This window comes from Eriocheir sinensis, chromosome 57 (assembly GCF_024679095.1).
Source record: "Eriocheir sinensis breed Jianghai 21 chromosome 57, ASM2467909v1, whole genome shotgun sequence".
Taxonomy (NCBI): Eukaryota; Metazoa; Arthropoda; class Malacostraca; order Decapoda; family Varunidae; genus Eriocheir; species Eriocheir sinensis.
In genome coordinates, this window is record NC_066565.1 from 947287 (window position 1) to 968548 (window position 21262).

The following is a 21262-nucleotide window of genomic DNA, read 5'->3' on the forward strand; positions in this document are numbered from 1 at the left end:
AAACACAAACACACATACACACATCAAATAATTACAAATATATCAGTCTGCCATTTCAAGTAAGTGGTTTTCTGTCATTCTATAGTCATTCATCACTGCAACAGGCTTCCCCCTTCACACACACACACACACACACAACTTGTCCATTCTCTTCTCTTCTCTCTCTTAATTACACACACACACAGTCGGTAAGCTTCCCATGGTAAGTGATTCTTAAGTCTCATTCTACCAATATCCAGTTTTGCCTTCTCTATTTTCCTTTCTTTTTCATTTATTTCCTCTTCCTCTGTGTTTTCCTTCCTAGTCTCATCCATATCTCTCTCTCTCTCTCTCTCTCTCTCACACACACACACACACACACACACACACACACGCACATAATAAATCGTTTTAACATTGTACAGAGTAAAGCACATAGCATAGTGTTTAGGAGGGAAAGGTTATGGTTTAGATGCACTTAAAACACACACACACACACACACACACACACACACACACACACACACACACACACACACACACACACACACATATATATAGCTACTCTTTGCTATAAGGGAATGGGGAAAAAAAATAATAAATAAATAAATAAAAATGAAGATAAATGATAAAACACAAACACAAGAATAAAATGACATAGGACAGCTTTAAATATAGGACGCGTTACAACACCTCGTCAAAATCCGTCCCCTTGCACCGATAAAAAAGTGATGAAAAAATAAATAAATGGAAAAATAAAAATAAAAATGAATACAAATGACAAAACACAAATACGAGAATAAAATGACATAGGACAGACTTCAATATAGGATGCATTTCAACACCTCGTCAAAATCCGTCCCTTCTCACCAATAAAAAAAAATATATAATGAGAAATAAATGGAAAAAAATAAAGAGAAATAAATAAAAACGATACAACACAAATACAAGAATAAAAGGACACAGGACAGCTTTAAATATAGGACGCATTACAACACCTCGTTAAAATCCGTCCCCTTTCACAAAAAAATGAAATAAAATAAAATAAAATGGAAGAAAATAAATAAAAAGGAATAAAAACGAAACAAAACAAATAAAGGAATAAAATGACATGGGACAGATTTTAATATAGGACGCATTACAACACCTCGTCAAAATCCGTCCCTTCTCACCAATAAAAAAATATACATAATGAAAAATGAATAAAAACGGTACAAAACAAATACAGGAATGAAATAACATGGGACAGATTTTAATATAGGACGCATTACAACACCTCGTCAAAATCCGTCCCCTTTCACCAATAAAAAAACGGAAAATAAATAAAAATAAATAAAAACGATACAAAACAAATACAGGAATAAAATAACATGGGACAGATTTTAACATAGGACGCATTTCGACAGCTCGTCAAAACCAGTCTCCTGCCAAACTATTGTACTGTGAGTCTGTGTGTGAGTGAGTCCTTCCTCCTCCCCCATTACCCCTGGAAAGAAAGGGAGAAAGAAAACGGGATTAAAACAACAGAAAACGGAATCAAAACAAAGGCAAACAAAATCTATATAAAAGAGTGAGGAGGGAGAGTGAGTGTAAATGTTAATAATAATAATAATAATAATAATAATAATAATAAAAGAGGTTGATTGGGTATCTGGGGTAACACACAAACACACACACACACACAGACCATCTCTCCAAAAATCATATACGTACACTTACAAACATATTGATAAGTGTGTGTGTGTGTGTGTGTATGTGTGTGTGTATCATCCTAAACCCCAAACTCCACCAACCAAACCACCCACAACCACAAAAACTCCACCTATGCATCCACTGCTCCGTTACAACATGTCCGAACGCAATGAACCAACCTCCACGCATCACCCAAGTTTGTTTACATTTTATAGAGAGGGGGAGAAAGTGTGGTTAAGAAACTAAGCAGAGAGAAGATATTAAGAACAGAATGTCAGAAGAGAATAGCAAAGAGGAGGAGGAGGAGGAGGAGGAGGGGGGTAAAGCAACAACAACAATCAAGAAGCTCACAAACACACAAACAAACAAAGAGGAAAAAGCAACAACAGGCATGGCTTTCGACATTAGCGTAAGGTCAGGACGGCAGAGACACTGGACGGATGGCCGGAACATAACGGAGAACAGACGAATGAACCGAAAGGGGTGGCGGAGGGGGGGTGCTTTGGTCAGGGGGGGCGAGAGGGGTGCTTCGGTCAGGGGTGGCGGAGGGGGGGCGCTTCGGTCAGGGGGGCAAGAGGGGTGCTTAGGTCAGGGGGGCGAGAGGGGTGCTTCGGTCAGGGGGGCAAGAGGGGCGCTTCGGTCAAGGGGGCGGTAAGGGAGGGGGAGGGGGACATCACTATGCTATACTATGAGACAGCAGGTTGCAAACGCACGGTATTGCACACCCCAGACTTGGTTGATCCGACAATGGCAGCCAAGGAAAGGGGGAGGGAGGGAGAGGAAGACAAGGGAGAAGGAGGGAGGGAGGGAGAGGAACACAAGGAAGGAGGAGGGAGGGAAAGGGAGACAAATGACAGAGCTAACATCACACACAAAAAAACACATAACAAGCATTAACTTAGACTGCCATGCTCAGGGTCACACATAAGGGAAGGAACACACAACAGGAGCCAGGTAGGTGATTAAGCCAGGAAGGTCACTATTTACGACCTCCAAAAGCTAAGTTGCTAAATCAGGAAGGTTGCTATATACAACCTCATTAGTTACAAGGTCGCTATTTACAACCTCCTCTAAACTGTTATGTCAAGATCGCTATTTACAATCTCCCTCTAGGCCAGGAAAAGATAATATTTAATCTCCTCTAAATTTTATGCCCCAAGGTCATAATCTTACAATCTCCCGAGGCTATGTCAGGAAGATCGTAATTTACAATCTCCTCTAAATTTTATGCCCCAAGGTCATAATCTACAATCTCCTCTAAATTTTATGCCCCAAGATCGTAATTTACAATCTCCTCTAAATTTTATGCCCCAAGATCGTAATTTACAATCTCCTCTAAATTTTATGCCCCAAGGTCGTAATTTACAATCTCCTCTAAATTTTATGCCCCAAGATCGTAATTTACAATCTCCTCTAAATGTTCTGTAATTTACAATCTCCTCTAAATGTTATGCCCCAAGGTCGTAATTTACAATCTAATCTAAATGTTATGCCCCAAGATCGTAATTTACAATCTCCTCTAAATGTTCTGTAATTTACAATCTCCTCTAAATTTTATGCCCCAAGATCGTAATTTACAATCTCCTCTAAATTTTATGCCCCAAGATCGTAATTTACAATCTCCTCTAAATTTTATGCCCCAAGATCGCAATTTACAATCTCCTCTAAATTTTATGCCCCAAGATCGTAATTTACAATCTCCTCTAAATGTTCTGTAATCTACAATCTCCTCTAAATTTTATGCCCCAAGATCGTAATTTACAACCTCCTAACTGCTCTAAGCACATCTATATTTACAGTCTCTTAGCGATATATTGACTAAATCTGATTAGCATTAATAGTGTTATCCTTATGACTATTATAATTATCTCTTATTACTATTACGATATACTTTAATTTGTTGTTATTTACACTGTGAGTGGGAGTGAAACTGAACTTCTTTTGTGTAGTAGAATAGACGGAAAAAGTGTAGTTGTGATGGGGTACTAGTGCAATGACGATATATATATTTTCTGTTGTTATTTACAGTGTGAGAGAGTGTGATTGTAATTTAGATTTTTGTGATGTTGCAAAATCCACATAATAACTATAGGTAAAAACTTAAATTAAATTGTAACGCCTTTTTGTATGGTTTCCAAAGATATACGTTATCATCCTCATTATTAACCCGGTATATAGCAGCGGGGACCATGTTTCTTAATGGTCCCTCCAAGCAAGAAAAATGAGGAAAAATCATCGCTCACACAAACCATTTCATAATATATATCAAAGCATTTGTGATCAGATTATGCATCATCAATTTTGGGGGGCTTATATCCTGGCACAAATTTGGCCCGTCGCAGGTACATGGTAAAGCCACAAATTTGGCCTGTCGCTGCTACACGGTAAAGCCACAAATTTGGCCCGTCGCTGCTACACGGTAAAGCCACAAATTTGGCCCGTCGCTGCTACACAGTAAAGCCACAAATTTGGCCCGTCGCTGCTACACGGTAAAGCCACAAATTTGGCCCGTCGCTGCTACACGGTAAAGCCACAAATTTGGCCCATCGCTGCTACACGGTAAAGCCACAAATTTGGCCCATCGCTGCTACACGGTAAAGCCACAAATTTGGCCCGTCGCTGCTACACGGTAAAGCCACAAATTTGGCCCATCGCTGCTACACGGTAAGGCCACAAATTTGGCCCATCACTGCTACACGGTTAAGAGGGTATGAGATTGTAATTACAGCAACTTAATATCCACGCAGTGTCGTTTAACTTCATCAAACTGTTTTTGTAGAGAATTAATGTTTCCAAAGCTCCATTATCGTTAAAAAAAAAAAAAATTATTATTACGAATGAGACGCAACTTAATTAACATCGTAAAATCTTATTAAACTAGAGTTATGTTGTTGTTGTTGTTGTTGTTGTGTTGAAATCAAATTGAAACATGTCTTATAATGTGTGTGTGTGTGTGTGTGTGTGTGTGTGTGTGTGTGTGTTAAAAAGTCGATATTCACTTCACAGTACAGAATAATTATATGTACAAATCTCTCTCTCTCTCTCTGCATATAAACACTTACTATACTATAAGTCTGAAGGATATATGTACTAAAATGTACTTACAATATATCTGTACACTCGGACCCAGGCAAGTCTCACACCACTACACACACACACACATACACACACACGCACTGTACAAGCCTTTCCGAGTGGCTACCGTACACACAGACAATCTATTACCCTAAACCGTTAACTGGGCTTGTGTGTGTGGTGCGACTTGTAACACTGGATGGCTAAAATAAGGATTCATGCTTGTTTTGTTACCCGAGAGAGCGATCGTAAGCTGTCGTTTCCGTGGTGTGTGCCAGCAAGACTTGATATATTTGGCTCAGTAAAAACAACGGTGATTTTGACCTAAACAGAGTGAGTTCTTGTGGTCATTTTAAAACAGCTGGAAAGAGTAGGAACTGGAACTGATGTCAGGGGAATGGCCGAGGAAGGGAGAGCTTGTGATATCCCTGGAAATGATCGCATGGGAATGGCCGAGGAAGGGAGAGCTTGTGATATCCCTGGAAATGATCGCATGGGAATGGCCGAGGAAGGGAGAGCTTGTGATATCCCTGGAAATGATCGCATGGGAATGGCCGAGGAAGGGAGAGCTTGTGATATCCCTGGAATTGATGTCAGGGGAATGGCCGAGGAAGGGAGACCTTGTGATATCCCTGGAAATGATCGCATGGGAATGGCCGAGGAAGGGAGAGCTTGTGATATCCCTGGAAATGATCGCATGGGAATGGCCGAGGAAGGGAGAGCTTGTGATATCCCAGGAACTGATCGCATGGGAATGGCCAAGGAAGGGAGAGCTTGTGATATCCCTGGAAATGATCGCATGGGAACGGCCGAGCTTGTGATAATGGTGTAGATAAGATAGTGTTACATTCGCCAATAGACAGAATCATTCACTATCAACACCATCTTCATCCCAGCCTGTGTGATATGGTGACGAGATAGAGTAAAACTAGACATCGATATAGTACAGTGCAGATATGGTGATGTCCTGCAAATGGTGAATTGATGCGAGTCTTCCACTAAACTTGTCATAGGTATTGGTTTGGTATATTGACGTCAAGCCACCTCAAGCTTTGTCAAGACCACCTCAAGACTAACTCAACCCATCCCAATCGACATCAACCTACTACCTCAAGACAATGCAAGATTAACTCGAGATATCCCAACCTACCCCAACCTGACCTCAAGACCAACTCAACCTCACCTCAAGACCATCTCAACCTCACCTCAAAACCAACTCAACCTTATCTCAAGACCAACTCAACCTCACCTCAACCCCACCTCAAGCCATATCGTCACCTCAATCACTGCACCATCTGTGACTTGTTATACGCTGTGATGGTAATGTCGTCCACTGAGTTGATGGAGTAGCCGGTGATGGAGTCTGGGCTTTGGAGCGAGGCGGTGTAGAGGGGGTTGATGGGGGTGGTGTGTATGTCTCTGCCACTAACCCCGATGCCCCCCACCACGCCCCCCACCACCAGCCCGTCCTCGGATAGGCTGCTGTACGGCGCCCCACCACACTAGGGAACGGAAGGAACGGAGGTTGTTAATGTTGGTTACGAGGAGAGAATTAGATGATTGTGATTAGTTTTATATCAGTATTTGCTTATGAGGGAAGCCGAGAGGAAGAAGAAGAGGAAGAGGAAGAAAAGAAGCAGGAAAAAGGAAAACATGTACGTAAGAGAAGAAAATAATAATGGAAAAGAAGAAGGAAAAGAACGAGAACTAGAAGATGAAGAAGAGGAAAGTAGAGGAAGGAAAAGAAGAAGAACAAGAAGAAAAAGAGGAAAAAGACAAAAAAGAAGAGGAAAAAGATGAAATAAAAAAATAATTGAAGAAAAAAACAACTTCATTTTAATTCACCTCAAAAATTAGCATCAAAAAGAAGAAGAAGAAGAAGAAAAAGAGGAAGAAGACAAAAAAGAAGAAACAATAAAAATAACACATTCATTTTCATTCATCTCAAAAATCAGTATCGAAAAGAAAATAAGAAAAAGACAAACCACGACAAGAAGATGAATCACAACAACCACCCCCAGTACACAACAACCCACGCTGCGCTATACCTGGTAAATATTCTGCTGCGGGAACTCTGGGCCCGGCAGCGGAAGGGAGCTGGTGTCGTCCTCGTCCTCAGACTTGTATGAGAAGACGATGTTCTCAACCTGCTCTCGACTCTTCTGGCTGCGCGGATGACGGCCAGATGACGAGGGGGAGAGAAGGTCGTGTGAGGGGTGAGTGGATGAGGGAGCGGATGGCTTTGTTTTGATTTCTTGGTATAAAAAATTAAGGTTGTTTGTGGATAAGGAAAGTGTTTTTTTTTTGTTTGTTTGTTGTTTTTCTTGGTATTAAAAATGGGCGTTCATGTTTGTGGATAAGGAAAGTGTTTATTTTTTGTTTGTTTGTTGTTTTTCTTGGTATTAAAAAAGGGCTATTCATGTTTGTGGATAGGGAAATTGTTTTTTTTTTTGTTTGTTTGTTGTTTTTCTTGGTATAAAAAATAAAGGTTGTTTGTGGATAAGGCAAGTGTTTTTTTTTTGTTTGTTTGTTGTTTTTCTTGGTATAAAAAAAGGTTACTCATGTTTGTGGATAAGGAAACTGTTTTTTTTTTGTTTGTTTGTTGTTTTTCTTGGTATAAAAAATAAAGGTTGTTTGTGGATAAGGAAAGTGTTTATTTTTTGTTTGTTTGTTGTTTTTCTTGGTATTAAAAAAGGGCTATTCATGTTTGTGGATAAGGAAACTGTTTTTGTTTGTTTGTTTGTTGTTTTTCTTGGTATTAAAAAAGGGCTATTTATGTTTGTGGATAAGGAAAGTGTTTATATTTTGTTTGTTTGTTGTTTTTCTTGGTATTAAAAAAGGGCTATTCATGTTTGTGGATAGGGAAATTGTTTTTTTTTTGTTTGTTTGTTGTTTTTCTTGGTATTAAAAAGGGCTATTCATGTTTGTGGATAGGGAAATTGTTTTTTTTTTGTTTGTTTGTTGTTTTTCTTGGTATTAAAAAGGGCTATTCATGTTTGTGGATAAGGAAACTGTTTTTGTTTGTTTGTTTGTTGTTTTTCTTGGTATTAAAAAAGGGCTATTTATGTTTGTGGATAAGGAAAGTGTTTATATTTTGTTTGTTTGTTGTTTTTCTTGGTATAAAAAAAGGTTACTCATGTTTGTGGATAAGGAAACTTTTTTTTTGTTTGTTTGTTGTTTTCCTTGGTATAAAAAATGAAGGTTGTTTGTGGATAAGGCAAGTGTTTATTTTTTTGTTTGTTTGTTGTTTTTCTTGGTATTAAAAAAAGGTTACTCATGTTTGTGGATAAGGAAACTGTTTTTTTTTTGTTTGTTTGTTTGTTGTTTTTTCTCGCTGTTAAAAAATATTAAAGTTTGTGAATGAGGAAACTAGTAATGTTTTTTTTTTTTTATATATCTACCTGAGAGTATGAGTTCCAATACCACTCTCTCTCTCTCTCTCTCTCTCTCTCTCTCTCTCTCTCTCTCTCTCTCTCTCTCTCTCTCTCTCACACACACACTTTCACTCATTATTAAATACTTTCTCAAGATTACTTCAACCTCAAGACCAACTCAACCCCATCTCAACCCCAACTCAACCTAACCTCAAGACCACCTCAACCCCACCTCAACCCCAACTCAACCTAACCTCAACCCCAACTCAAGACCACCTCGCTGTCAATCACTGTCATATACATACATACATTTCTCTCCGCACATGTCCTGTCCCCTCTCTCTCTTCTCTCTCTCCCTCCCATACACACTCACTAACACACTCTCTCTGCACTCACCCAAAGAACTCTGAGATGAAGGTGTAGTAGATGAGTGGGGTGAGCAGCGACAGGTAGGTCCAGGTGGTGAGGTTGACGAGGCAGAGGCCGGGGAAAATGTTGAGATGGTGCAGCAGACACCCAACGCTTTGCAGGAGGTTGAGACACACCAGGAACCCGAGGTAGATGTAGAATGCGCGCTTCACTGCGGGGGCGGACGGAGAGAGAGAGAGAGAGCAATGAGAGATAGTGAAATATGAGGAAGGAATTAAGAGGAAACAGAAAAAGAAGAGGAGGAAGAAGAAAAAGAGGAAATTTAAATGATGAAAAAAAATATTGTGTTCGGAGACAGAGTGAAAATAGAGGAAGGAACATAAGAGTTAAATACAGGGAGCTGGAATGGGAATGGGAATGGGAATGGAATGGGAAGTAGAAATTGAATGTGCATATCCCAGCGGGGGTGGACAGGGGGAGAAAGACCCAACACCAAGGGACTATTACACTGGGCAAATTCTCTGTGGATCTTCAGTCAAACCACAATTTCCGCTAGTGTGATTCTCATTTGTTTCTTGTTATTGCTGATGATGACGATGGTGAGAAATACCGTCTTCCTTCGGTGAAATCTACCGTAGCTTTGGAAGATCGTGAACACATCAGAAAACCACGGAAATATGAAAACCACGACAGCGGAAAATTTGCCCAATGTAACAGCCCCTTAACTTCAGCGACATCGGTCAAGAGGAGCAGCGAGGGTCAGCATGGACCAAGAGAGAGTCACACATCACGGCAGCCACTAGAAATAAGATCTGCCGACACCGATGACAAAAATAAATGAATATGAAAAACGGACTCACTTGGCATCCACAGCAAGAACAGAAACCGCTTCCTCAGGCAATCCAGTCTCAACACCAGGATGAAGGAGTAGATCTGTGGGAGGAGGAGGAGGAGGAGGAGGAGGAGGAATGAAGGATGATGGTTTAGGAGAGGGAAAAAAGAGGAGGGTTTGAGAGGAGAGGAATGTGGAAAGAAGAGGAAGAGGAGGAGGAGGAGGAGAAATGAAGGATGATAGTTTAGGAGAGGGAAAAAAGAGGAGGGTTTGAGAGGAGAGGAATGTGGGAAGAAGAGGAAGAGGAGGAGGAGGAGGAGGAGGAGGAGGAGGGTTTGAGAGGAGAAGGAGAGGAAGAGGAAGGAAGAGGAGGAGGAGGAGGAGGAGGAGAAAGAATGATAGTTTAGGAGAGGAAAGAGGAGGAAGAGGAGTGTTTAAGAGAGAGAAAGCGAGGAGGAGGAGGAGGAGGAGGAGGAAAGGAAGGAAAAGAGAGAGAGAGCAGAAAATGGAGAAAAAAAAGCTTATATTAGTAAATCTTGTCCATTATTTTTCCTGTTTTTTTATATATTATTATTTCCATTCATGTCACACACACACACACACACACACACACACACACACACACACACACACACAGACATAACGCACCACTCCTAAATACACACACACACATACACATATTTCTCTCTCTCTCTCTCTCTCTCTCTCTCTCTCTCTCTCTCTCTCACACACACACACACATCAACATAACCTACCACTCCTAAATACACACAAAAACACATATATTTTTCTACCCCACTCTCTCTCTCTCTCACACACACACACACATACATACATACCCCTCCCCCTCTCCCCCAACACCCTCCCTTTCCCCCCCCCCCACCCCCCCACACACCAGAGTAAACACCACCGAGGACGCCAGCCAGAAGAGCGATCCGCCGTGCCCGAAGAGGTCATAATTCCGGCTGCTGACGTAGAAATCCGGGTCGGGCGCCAGCACCTCCAGGGCCCCCTGCACCGCGGCGTACGGCAGCGCTATCATCGAGGTCACCACCAGGACGCGACGGATGCTGGTGCGGTTGTCCAGGTGACCTATGGGGGTGGGTGCCGAGGGAGAGGTGGATGAGTGGGAGCTTGTGTGTGAGATGGGTGAGTGTTGTGTATGTGTGTGTGTGTGTGTGTGTGTGTGTGTTGGGGGTCAGTCGAGTTCTAATGAGTGTTTCCTTAGGTTCATGGTACAGAAGAAGGGTCAAACTAACACCAGGGTCATAAAACTATTCCTGGAAATGCCCACAACTCCTACGAAAGCCTTGTCAAATATGTGTTCTTGGGCAGCGAAATGTCTTATGATACGACCCATAGAGTGTTAGGTGTGCATATAAAGAGTATATAAAGGAGAATTATAAGTACTAGAAGACTAAGAAAAAGAAAAAATGAAAAATAGGAAATAAAAATCCCCTCTTACGTCTGGATTTTAAATTACTCCTATTACAAAAAAAAGAAGAAAACAACAACAGAAAACAAGGATAAAAAGTACCCCATAAACTCTACTTACTGGAAAAATTATAAAAAAAACAAAGAAAAAATGAGAAAAGAGAAAAATAGGGATAATTAAACACTAGCAAACCATCCCTCTCGCCTGTTACCAACTAATAAAAACAAAAACAAACAAAAAATCGAAATAAACAAATAAATAAAATAAATCACAACACAGATAAGCCGCCTCTCACCGAAGATGACGACAAAAAAATAAGAAAAGAGAAAAATAAATCAAAATAAATCATCCGTCTCGCTGTTGCCGACTAATAAAAACAAAAAACAAACAAAAAATTGAAATAAACAAATAAATAAAATAAATCACAACACACATAACCCGCCTCTCACTGAAGATGACGACAAAAAACAAAGAAAAGAGAAAAATAAATCAAAATAAATCATCCCTCTCGCTATTGCCGACAAATAAAACAAAAATCAAAATAAAACAACACACACATAACCCGCCTCTCACCGATGATGACGAAGATATCGACAAAAAACAAAAAAAAGAGAAAAATAAAACATAATAAACCATCCCTCTCGCTGTTACGACAAATAAAACAGAAATCAAAACACCTCAAAACACACACAACCCGCCTCTCACCGAAGAAGATAGCGAAGATAACGACGCTCATCTCCGTGGTGAGGAGGAAGAAGCAGACGAAGACGTAGAGGAGCTTGTTGGCGACGTCCCCGGAGTGCGTGGTGGCGCTGACGGTCATGGACACAATACACCGCGCCAGAGAGACCAGCGTGTTCAGCCAGATCTGGGGTGGGGGGAGAGGGGGGGGAGAGATGTATATACTGTCATCTTCTATTATTTTATTATTGCCAAGGAGGACGTGGAGAGAGGTGGTGGAGGATGATATGAGGAAGAAATGGCTGTGGACCGGCAACAGTGGAGGAGGCTCATACCCCATCCAACCACACCAAAGGGAAGAAATGGACGCTAAACAATGATGATGATGATGATGATGATTTAGTATTATTTTCGTGGTCCAGATATAGGGGGGAGGGGGGGGGAGAAATGTACGTCATCTTTAAGTATTTTATTTAGTATTATTTCATTGGTTTGGTAGTTTTAAAACACATCTGAGGGTGCAGATGAAGGGGAGGAAGATGATGGGTGGAAAAGGCATCGTTATCGCAGTATCATTTTGCTTGTTATGACATTAGAGTATTGTCTGGGATGACGAAGGAGAGGTAAAAACAAGGCTGTTACGTGTTCAGCCAGATCTGGGACGATGAAGGGAAGGACGACGAGAGGTATTTGGTATTATTATCTCGTGTGTGTGTGTGTGTGTGTGTGTGTGTGTGTGTACGTAACCATATAGATGAAGGGAAGGGAGACAGCGGGTGTTTGGTATAATTTTTTTTTTTTAAGTATTTAGTCGATGGCTTTGGGTGTGACGACAGAATGGAAGGAAGACGATAGGTATTTGGGATTATTATCTTGTGTGTGTGTGTGTGTGCGTAACCATATAGATGAAGGGAAGGGAGAGAGTGGGCGTTTGGAATATTTTTTTTTTTTTTTTTTTATTATTTAGTGGATGGGTTTGGGTGTGACGACAGAATGGAAGGAAGACGATAGGTAATTGGTATTATTATCTAGTGTGTGTGTGTGTGTGTGTGTGTACGTAACCATATAGATGAAGGGAAGGGAGACAGCGGGTGTTTGGAATATTTTTTTTTTTTTTTTAGTATTTAGTCGATGGCTTTGGGTGTGACGACAGAATGGAAGGAAGACGATAGGTAATTGGTATTATTATCTCGTGTGTGTGTGTGTGTGTGTGTGTGTGTGTGTGTGTGTGTGTGTACGTAACCATATAGACGAAGGGAAGGGAGGCAATGGGTTTGGTATTGTTATTTATTTATTATTATTATTTTTTTTTTTAGTATTAAGTCAATGGCTCTGGGTGTACGACATAACGGAAGGAAGACGAGAGGAAGCGAGTAGCGGGCTTTTTTTTTTTTTTAACTCTTTTTGTTGCCCTTGAGCCGTATCCTCTAATGTAAAAATTAAATAAAAGTGAAGTGTCATTACTACTATTATTATTATTATTATTATTATTGCTATTATGGTTCATCGACATTTCGTTTTTTTTTGTATATACGTTTTTTTTTTACATTTTTAAATTTCTGGATTTATTTCACTTTATTTGCTTCCTGGTCGGTCCCCCGTATGTTATATTTTCTACTTTCTCCATTACTTTACTATCTTTTTTTAGTATCTATCATCCTTCATTTTCATTTTATTATTTCTGTGTTTATTTATATCAATCTACTGCCTTGTTTGGTTCCCCACTTATTTCATTATCTTATTAGTTTACTTTTATTCTCTTTTTGTTTTATATTTTTGTTTGTTTATTTGTTTTATATTTTATTAATTTATTTGTTCCTCTTTACTGACCAGGCCGTAGAAGGTGGCGTAGATGGGGCTGTGTACGGCGCGCAGCTTGAGGCGGGCGCTGTTGATCTTGAGCAGCAGGCCAATGAGGAACAGCAAGGTGGGCAGCAGCAGCAGCAGGTCCCACACGCCCACCCTGCGGCGCGGCACACACCACTGTATTACTGGACGGGTTATTGCCTGACGGAACACCTACAAGTATTCATGGATGGTTTCCACTAAGAGATCCAATGGAGGTGTTTCATTAAGATGTGTTGTGCTCATATTTAATTAGGTTTACTTTTTTACAGCAGGAAGCAGCTCAAGGGTGAAAATCCATAATATAAAAAAGATCGCTTTTGCCGCTCCTGTTAAGAAATAGAACAAAATGACCAAGAAAGGTCAACTTCATTTATGTCAGAAATCTGACCCCCACGAGTGTACCGCGCGCTGGCTGCACATGGCTGCCCGCCACTCTGACACACTCTGGGGTTTGGTAATGCGAGGCAGAATACCAAATCACATTTTGTGTCAAGTTTGAAAATGAAAATTTGAAAATATATTTTGTGATTTTGTAGATGAAAATTTTAAAGTACATTTTATTTGCCAACTGTGTGTGTGTGTGTGTGTGTGTGTGTGTGTGTGTGTGTGTGTGAGCCATGTGGCGGAGTGGTGGCCAGGGTGACCTCACCACCACCACAACAACACAACACACCACAACACAACACAACACACACAACACAACACAGCGACAACAGAGGAGGCCGTCCTTGGCGACACACGCCACACACTCGCTCACCTGGAGTCCGCGATGTCCACGTACAGGATGTATTTACAGAAGCCCTCCTCGTTGCCGCCCTCCCCGGAGGTGTTGGCGGCGGCGGCGGTGGAGGGCACGAGTGGAGGAGGTGAGGTGGAGGGGAGTGGAGTTGAAGTGGAGGTGGTACTCGTGTTTACCACCATTTCGGGTTCAGTGGGCTGGCTGGGCTCCATTTTCCTCGTCTGTCCTCTTCTCCCGGGACTAAATCACGTGCTCACATCCCTCAGTCTCCTCTAACGGCCGATATTTTGCTCTTTTTTTTATAATGGAGGAATAATAAAGAATGGCCTCTGACCTCAGGCTTCTTCTTCTTCTTCTTGTGGCCGGACTATCGTACTCAACTTCTCCTTCTTGTGCCCGGATTGTCGTACCGATAATATAATAGTAGTAGTATAATAGATTGATTGATTGATTGATAGTTTATTGTTGCAGGTAAACAACAAGGGAGAAGGGAGGAACATGCCATCCCAACCCCCAGGCAGGACAGAGTGTGATTATACAACTATTAATACATGTGTAGGGAGCACGATGAAATTTATAGTGCGATAGTGTATTGCGGTGAGGAAAGCTGCGTAATACAGTATCATTGAAAAGCAAAGTGTGGGACAAGAAGAAAGGGATTACGTAGATAAGAACGTTTGAGACAAGTAGATTCTTTCTCTTCTTTTGACCTGTAACGCTTTGTATCGCTTCTTGGGTCCTCCTCCTCTTGGTCCTTTTCAATAGCATGTAACTTTCCAATTTTCCGATTATTGCTGAAATCACCTATTTTCACTTATTCAAGCATTTGTTTTTGTCTTAAAGTCACAAGAAGAAGAAGAAGAGGTGCCAGTGTTTACATCCGAGCCTCCCTCCCCCGAACATAACCTTTGCCAGATTATCGTACTCAGAGCCTCATATTTACCTGTTTCTGAGCCATATATGCATCCAAAAAACACCAAGAATTAACCACTTTAACGATAACTATACATGAGGGCAGTTATTTGGGTTTTGAAACAGTTTTTGGGTCGGAAATCGGCAAACATGAGGCTGAGTACGACAATCTGGCAGCGTCCCGTGACATACCTACACCACAGGAGAGAGAACACCCCCGCCATGGCTGAGTTCGAGTGGCCTTGGCAATACAGCTTCCCGCCCTTCTTTACGTGAGTTACTATTAGCTGGAAGGCATAAAAACATAAAAAAACATAGGGAAAGGCCACTACTTGCGATGGGTGAGGTGTAGTTTCAGGGGTTACGGTAGAGGCTTGATCCTCGTTTACCTGCGATACGGGAGTTCAGTACCTTGTTGCCTCATTACACCCCCCACGCCTCACTAACACCTGTCATCCTCGTCCATGTACACTTACACTTCAGTACACTTAAGTACATAACGCAGTCCAGTCTTAGTCTCGGTGATACTCGCTATGTTGAATGTGGGTTGGCCATGGCGGGGGCTTGGAGGGGTCATATTGGGTCATATTTAAATGCTTGCTTACAGCCCCCACGCCTCATTACCACCTCTCATCCTCGTCCATGTACACTTACACTTCAGTACACTTAAGTACACAACGCAGTCCAGTCCTAGTCTTGGTGATACTTGCTATGTCGAATGTGGGTTGGCTATGGCGGGGGTTTGGAGGGGTCATATTTAAATGCTTGCTTACAGCCCCCACACCTCACTAACACCTGCCATCCTTGTCCATGTACACTTGCACTTCAGTACACTTAAGTACACAACGCAGTCCAGTCTTAGTCTCGGTGATACTTGCTATGTTGAATGTGGGTTGGCCATGGCGGGGGCTTGGAGGGGTCATATTGGGTCATATTTAAATGCTTGCTTACAGCCCCCACACCTCACTAACACCTGTCATCCTCGTCCATGTACACTTACACTTCAGTACACTTAAGTACATAACGCAGTCCAGTTCTAGTCTTGGTGATACTTGCTATGTTGAATGTGGGTTGGCCATGGCGGCGGTTTGGAGGGGTCATATTTAAATGCTTGCTTACAGCCCCCACGCCTCACTACCACTTGTCATCCTCGTCCATGTACACTTACACTTCAGTACACTTCAGTACATAACGCAGTCCAGTTCTAGTCTTGGTGATACTTGCTATGTTGAATGTGGGTTGGGTTAGGCGGGGGCTTGGAGGGGTCATATTTAAATGCTTGCTTACAGCCCCTACACCTCACTACCACTTGTCATCCTCGTCCATGTACACTTACACTTCAGTACACTTAAGTACACAACGCAGTCCAGTCCTAGTCTCGGTGATACTCGCTATGTTGAATGTGGGTTGGGTTAGGCAGGGGCTTGGAGGGGTCATATTTAAATGCTTGCTTATTCCAGTGATTATCTAAGCGATTTTTTAAAGAATTCATTAATACGGCCTCGGCAACCTCATCTGGGAGATCATTCGGTAATAAAAACTGTTCGCTGCACTTCATAAACACCGCCCACAGGTCTGCCTAGGGGTTTGAAGGATGCTGGGAGTAACACCTTCTTGTATTGGTTGAAGTGTGTCCGCAGTTCTATCATGTCCCCTCTACAGCGTCTATTTCAATGTTGGCATGTCCAGGAGTTTAAGTGGTTCTGGGTAGTCGAGGTGCTGGACGCCATCCACTTGTTCAGGTAGATAGCGGAAGTCTTGCCTTTGGATCGGCACTTCCTGATGTAGTCTTGTGGTCTGAGTCTGGGTCTTATTTCTGATTTGGATTCACTGTATTGATTTTATCTTTTTCTCTCGTATTTCCCAGAATTTAAGGATCGTTCTTTTTTGGACTTGTTCACTGTTGTCTGCCAAAGTCTTATATCTCGGTGACCTTACTGCTTGTGCATATTCCAGGTGGCTTCGGACAAACGCTGGGTAGAGGAGTTTGAACGTGTGTAGCTGTCCAGTCTACTTTTAAAACAAGGGTAGATGTTCAGAGAGTTGCCCATCTCCAAATTTGATACTCTGGCTATTTATTTCGGGCCAAAATAGTGCTTTTTCATTTGGAGATAGTTATTTTTTCTTCGGAAACTACTATGAAGTGACTTATTGCAATTTCATCATCTGCCGCCACGTCCGCAAAATAGCTCACAGAGGGTTTAGGGCGGGGGAACATATTTAAACTATCCCAACCAAACTTTACGACCTGACAGCTAATAATATCACATTTGTCTGTCTGTCTGTGTCTGTTTCTGTTTATCTAGTGTGTGTGTGTGTGTGTGTTTAATAATAATAATAATAGTTTAGTCAGTTAGTTTAATGGGTTAGTTAGTTGGGTTAGTTAATCAGCGGGTCATACTACTACTACTACTACTACCACTACTACTTCTACTACTACTACTGAACCCTGACCACCCCATTCCAGGCTGCAGGTCAACGCAGACGTACGGAGGACCCAGCTTGATGCGTGGTGCTCCTTGGTGACGGCATGGGGCAAGAACTGTGGGGTGAGCCAGATCGACGTGACCGAGGCGTCTAATCTGGATGTGTTTAGGTGAGCGAGGAGGAGATGGGAGAAGAGAATGAGGGATGAAGAATGAAGGAATGAATGAGGGAAAATGAGATGAAATATAGTTATGTTAGGTTGTGTTTAGGTGAGCGAGGAGGAGACGGGAGAAGAGTATGAGGGATGAAGAAGGAAAGAAAGAATGAAGGAATGAAGGAGGGAAAATGAGATGAAATATAGTTATGTTAGGTTGTGTTTAGGTGAGCGAGGAGGAGACGGGAGAAGAGAGTGAGGTATGAAGGGAAGGAATGAAAGGAGAAATAGGTTAAGTAGAAGGAAGTGAAGGAGAGGAAGGAATGAAGGAAAAGGAGATGAAATAGTGAAGCAGAAGGAATGGGGAAGAGAGAAAATGAATTAAAGAAGGAAAGGAAAGGAAGGAATGAAGGAAAAAGAGATGAAATAGTGAAGCAGAAGGAATGGGGAAGAGAGAAAATGAATTGAAGAAGAGAAGGAAAGGAAGGAATGAAGGAAAAAAAAATACTAAAATAAAGAGGAAGGACGTGAATTAGCAAGGCGGTATGGCGAGCGTCCCCCCCCCCCTTCCCCCTCTATCCCCCCTCTCTATTCTGCCGCCAGGAACCCAGCCATCAGCCGAGCCTTGCCGCCAGATGCCATCCAGGTGGTTTTGGACGAGCTGGTGCGACGCGGAAACCTGGAGTGGATGGACAAGACCAAACGGAGGTGGGTGGAAGGAGAGGAGAGACAGGTCAGGTCAGGTCAGGTCAGGTCACATTAGGTTAGGTTAGGGTACATTAGGTTGGGTCAGGTTAGGTTAGGTTGGGTCAGGTTAGGTTAGGTCACATTAGGTTAGGGTACATTAGGTTAGATTAGGTTGGGTCACATTAGGTTAGGTTAGGTTGGGTTACATTAGGTTAGGTTGGGTTAGGTTAGGTCAGGTCACATTAGGTTAGGTTACATTAGGTTGGGTCACATTAGGTTGGGTCAGGTCAGGTCAGGTCACATTAGGTTAGGTTAGGTTATATCATTCTTTCCTGTCTCACTTCCATTCCTTAATCTCTTTCATACGATACATTATTTCTCTTTTCTGTGTCGAGGGAGAATGCAATTTTTTTAAAAGTAAACATCGCAAAACACGCTCATAAATCTCCTCTCTCCTCTTTTCCTTCCCTCCTTTTGCTTCCATTCTTTTAAATCTTTCATACGGATACATTATTTCTCTTTTTTTCTGTGTTGTTATGTGAATTTATTAACGTAAACATTGCAAAATACACTCTTAAATCTCCTCTCTTCCCTTCTTTATATAATTCTTTCCTCTCTCTCTCTGTTCTTCCTTCCATTCCTTGATCTCTCTCATTAAACACATATTACTTTCTCTTTTTTCTGTGTTAAGTTATTATGTGAATTTTTTATCGTAAACATCGCAAAACACACTCGTTCCCTTTTCCTTCCCTTCTTTCCTCTCTCCCCTCCAGTCCTTCATCTCTTTCACTAAACACACATTACTTTCTCTTTTCTGTGTTAAGTTATTATGTGGGAATTTTTAACGTAAACATTGCAAAACACTCATAAATCTCCTCTCTTCCCTTTTTTTATCATTCTTTCCTCTCTCCCCTCCAGTCCTTCATCTCTTTCACTAAACACATATTACTCTCTCTTTTTTCTGTGTTAAGTTATTATGTGAATTTTTTATCGTAAACATCGCAAAACACACTCGTAAATCTCCTCTCTTCCCTTTTCCTTCCCTTCTTTCCTCTCTCCCCTCCATTCCTTCATCTCTTTCACTAAACACACATTACTCTCTTTTTTCTGTGTTAAACTACTGTGGGAGTTATTTTTCACATAAAGCGAGGGAGAAACTTGTGCTGTGTGTGTAACATGTTAAAAAAAGATGGAGACGAAGGAATGGAGGATGAAATATTAAACTTGGGGAATGAGGAAGAGGAAGAATGAATAAAAGAGAAGAATGAGAAGGAAGGGAATATGGCAGGTGCGCGATTGGTGCATGAGAGGCTTGTGACGTGTGTGTTCCCATCCACAGAGGGTATCTGCTGTGGCGGAGTCCTGGTGAGTGGGGGCAGCAGATATACAGCTGGGCGCAGGCTTCGAGTCGCGTCAACACCGTCTGCACCCTTTACGAGATTAACCACGGTGACGAGACTGCCGGCCTAGGTGTGTGATGACCTAATTGTACAGCTGCTAGATAATGTATAGTCTGGGGTCAGGGAGAGGAGATTTACCTTATAATGCTATGGGTCCGTTTCAATAACCTTAAGGGTGACGAGACTGCCGGCGAAGGTGGGTGATGACCTAATTGTACGGCTGCTAGATAATATATAGTCTGGGGTCAGGGAGAGGAGATTTACCTTATAATGCTATGGGTCTGTTTCAGTAACCTTAAGGGTGACGAGACTGCCGGCGAAGGTGTGTGATGACCTAATTGTACAGCTGCTAGAAAATATATAGTCTGGGGTCAGGGAAGGGAGACTTATCTTATAGTGCTGTGAGTTATTTTTTTCAGCATTTCAAGAACCTTAAGGGTGACGAGACTGCCGGCGAAGGTGTGTGATAACCTAATTGTACAGCTGCTAGAAAATATATAGTCTGGGGTCAGGGAGGGGAGGCTTATCTTATAGTGCTGTGAGTTATTTTTTTCAGCATTTCAGTAACCTTAAGTGTGACGAGACTGCCGGCGAAGGTGTGTGATAACCTAATTGTACAGCTGCTAGATAATGTATAGTCTGGGGTCAGGGAGGGGAGACTTATCATAGTGCTGTGAGTTATTTTTTTCAGCGTTTCAGGAACCTTAAGTGTGACGAGACTGCCGGCGAAGGTGTGTGATAACCTAATTGTACAGCTGCTAGATAATGTATAGTCTGGGGTCAGGGAGAGGAGATTTACCTTACAGTGCCATGGGTTATTTTATTCAGCGTTTCAGCACCCAAGTGGCCTCTTTTAATTCTTTTTTGGGAGCAGCGAGTAGCGGGCTTTAATAATAATAAATAAATCTGCCTCTAGAAATAACCGATCTGTGAGTTGGAAGCTTCTAAGTCTAAAAGTACCGAGCTGTGTGTTATGCTGAGTGTGTCCTCGGTCTCCCCCACAGACTTCCACAACCTGGACAGCGACATCATGCTCAAGGCTCTTCGCTCGCTGGAGGTGGCGGGGAAGGCGGAGCTTATCGAATTTGGCGACAACCAGGGCGTAAAGTTCCTCTGAGGCCTTGTGTGTAGGTGTGTGTGTGTGTGTAAGTGTGTTTGTGTGTGTGTATGAGTGTGTGTGTGTGTGTGTGTAGTTCCCCATTCCAATCACTCGTATGAAGGGGAAAAGATGATTAAAACTTGCGTGTAGGTGTGTGTGTGTTTTGTATGAGTGTGTGTGTGCGTGTGTGTATGAGTGTGTGTGTGTGTGTAGTCCCCCTCCTAATCACTTGTAAAGCTGAATAAAAACTAAAATATATACGTAAACTATATCTGGAAATGTCAATCGGTTCCTACGTCTACCCCTCTCCCGCACCCTCCCGTAAAATCCCTCACAATCGCAGTGGAACGGTTAATAGTTGATTGAAGAAGTATTGTTTAGTGTGCGGCCAGTTCTCAAGTATACTGCTGTGATTTATATGCAACTGTATCTAAGAATGTGTCTCCATAGTTAAGGTGTGACAAGGTGACTCCAGTGGTTTGTCGCATGTTTTCCTGCCCACTCGGAGCACAGTGCTTATCAGGGAATTAAGGACTTGAAATTAACCTGGTAGCAGCGG

At 42.0% G+C, this 21262-nt stretch overlaps 2 protein-coding genes and 1 long non-coding RNA gene across 5 annotated transcripts; 1 reads left to right on the plus strand and 2 right to left on the minus strand.

Annotated features, from left to right (window-relative positions):
* Positions 1-458: 458 nt before the first annotated feature.
* LOC126984434 (transmembrane protein adipocyte-associated 1-like) lies at positions 459-14402 on the minus strand. Of its 2 annotated transcripts, none has more exons than XM_050838054.1 (9): positions 14043-14402; positions 13268-13400; positions 11462-11624; positions 10217-10413; positions 9350-9422; positions 8517-8700; positions 6795-6912; positions 5996-6248; positions 459-1465 (listed from the first exon to the last, which is right to left on the minus strand). In XM_050838054.1, exons 1-8 carry the CDS (start codon positions 14234-14236, stop codon positions 6030-6032), a joined length of 1281 nt encoding a protein of 426 aa, XP_050694011.1. In that variant the 5' UTR covers positions 14237-14402; the 3' UTR covers positions 459-1465; positions 5996-6029. The 2 variants fall into 2 exon arrangements, with proteins under 2 accessions (XP_050694011.1, XP_050694010.1); XM_050838053.1 differs by having other exon boundaries at positions 6025-6248; positions 14043-14401.
* Positions 14403-15043: 641 nt separating this feature from the next.
* On the plus strand, positions 15044-20908 carry LOC126984435 (vacuolar protein-sorting-associated protein 25-like). 2 transcript variants are annotated; one of them, XM_050838055.1, is made up of 5 exons: positions 15044-15208; positions 17404-17532; positions 18121-18225; positions 19544-19674; positions 20609-20908. In XM_050838055.1, the coding sequence occupies exons 1-5, from the start codon at positions 15087-15089 to the stop codon at positions 20719-20721; spliced, it is 600 nt and encodes a 199-aa protein (XP_050694012.1). In that variant the 5' UTR covers positions 15044-15086; the 3' UTR covers positions 20722-20908. The 2 variants fall into 2 exon arrangements, with proteins under 2 accessions (XP_050694012.1, XP_050694013.1); XM_050838056.1 differs by lacking the exon at positions 20609-20908 and adding an exon at positions 19927-20063.
* LOC126984436 (uncharacterized) lies at positions 19663-20319 on the minus strand. The gene is made up of 3 exons (XR_007736728.1): positions 20173-20319; positions 19899-20035; positions 19663-19772 (listed from the first exon to the last, which is right to left on the minus strand). It is a non-coding gene; the product is annotated as an uncharacterized LOC126984436 (long non-coding RNA).
* Positions 20909-21262: the final 354 nt, after the last annotated feature.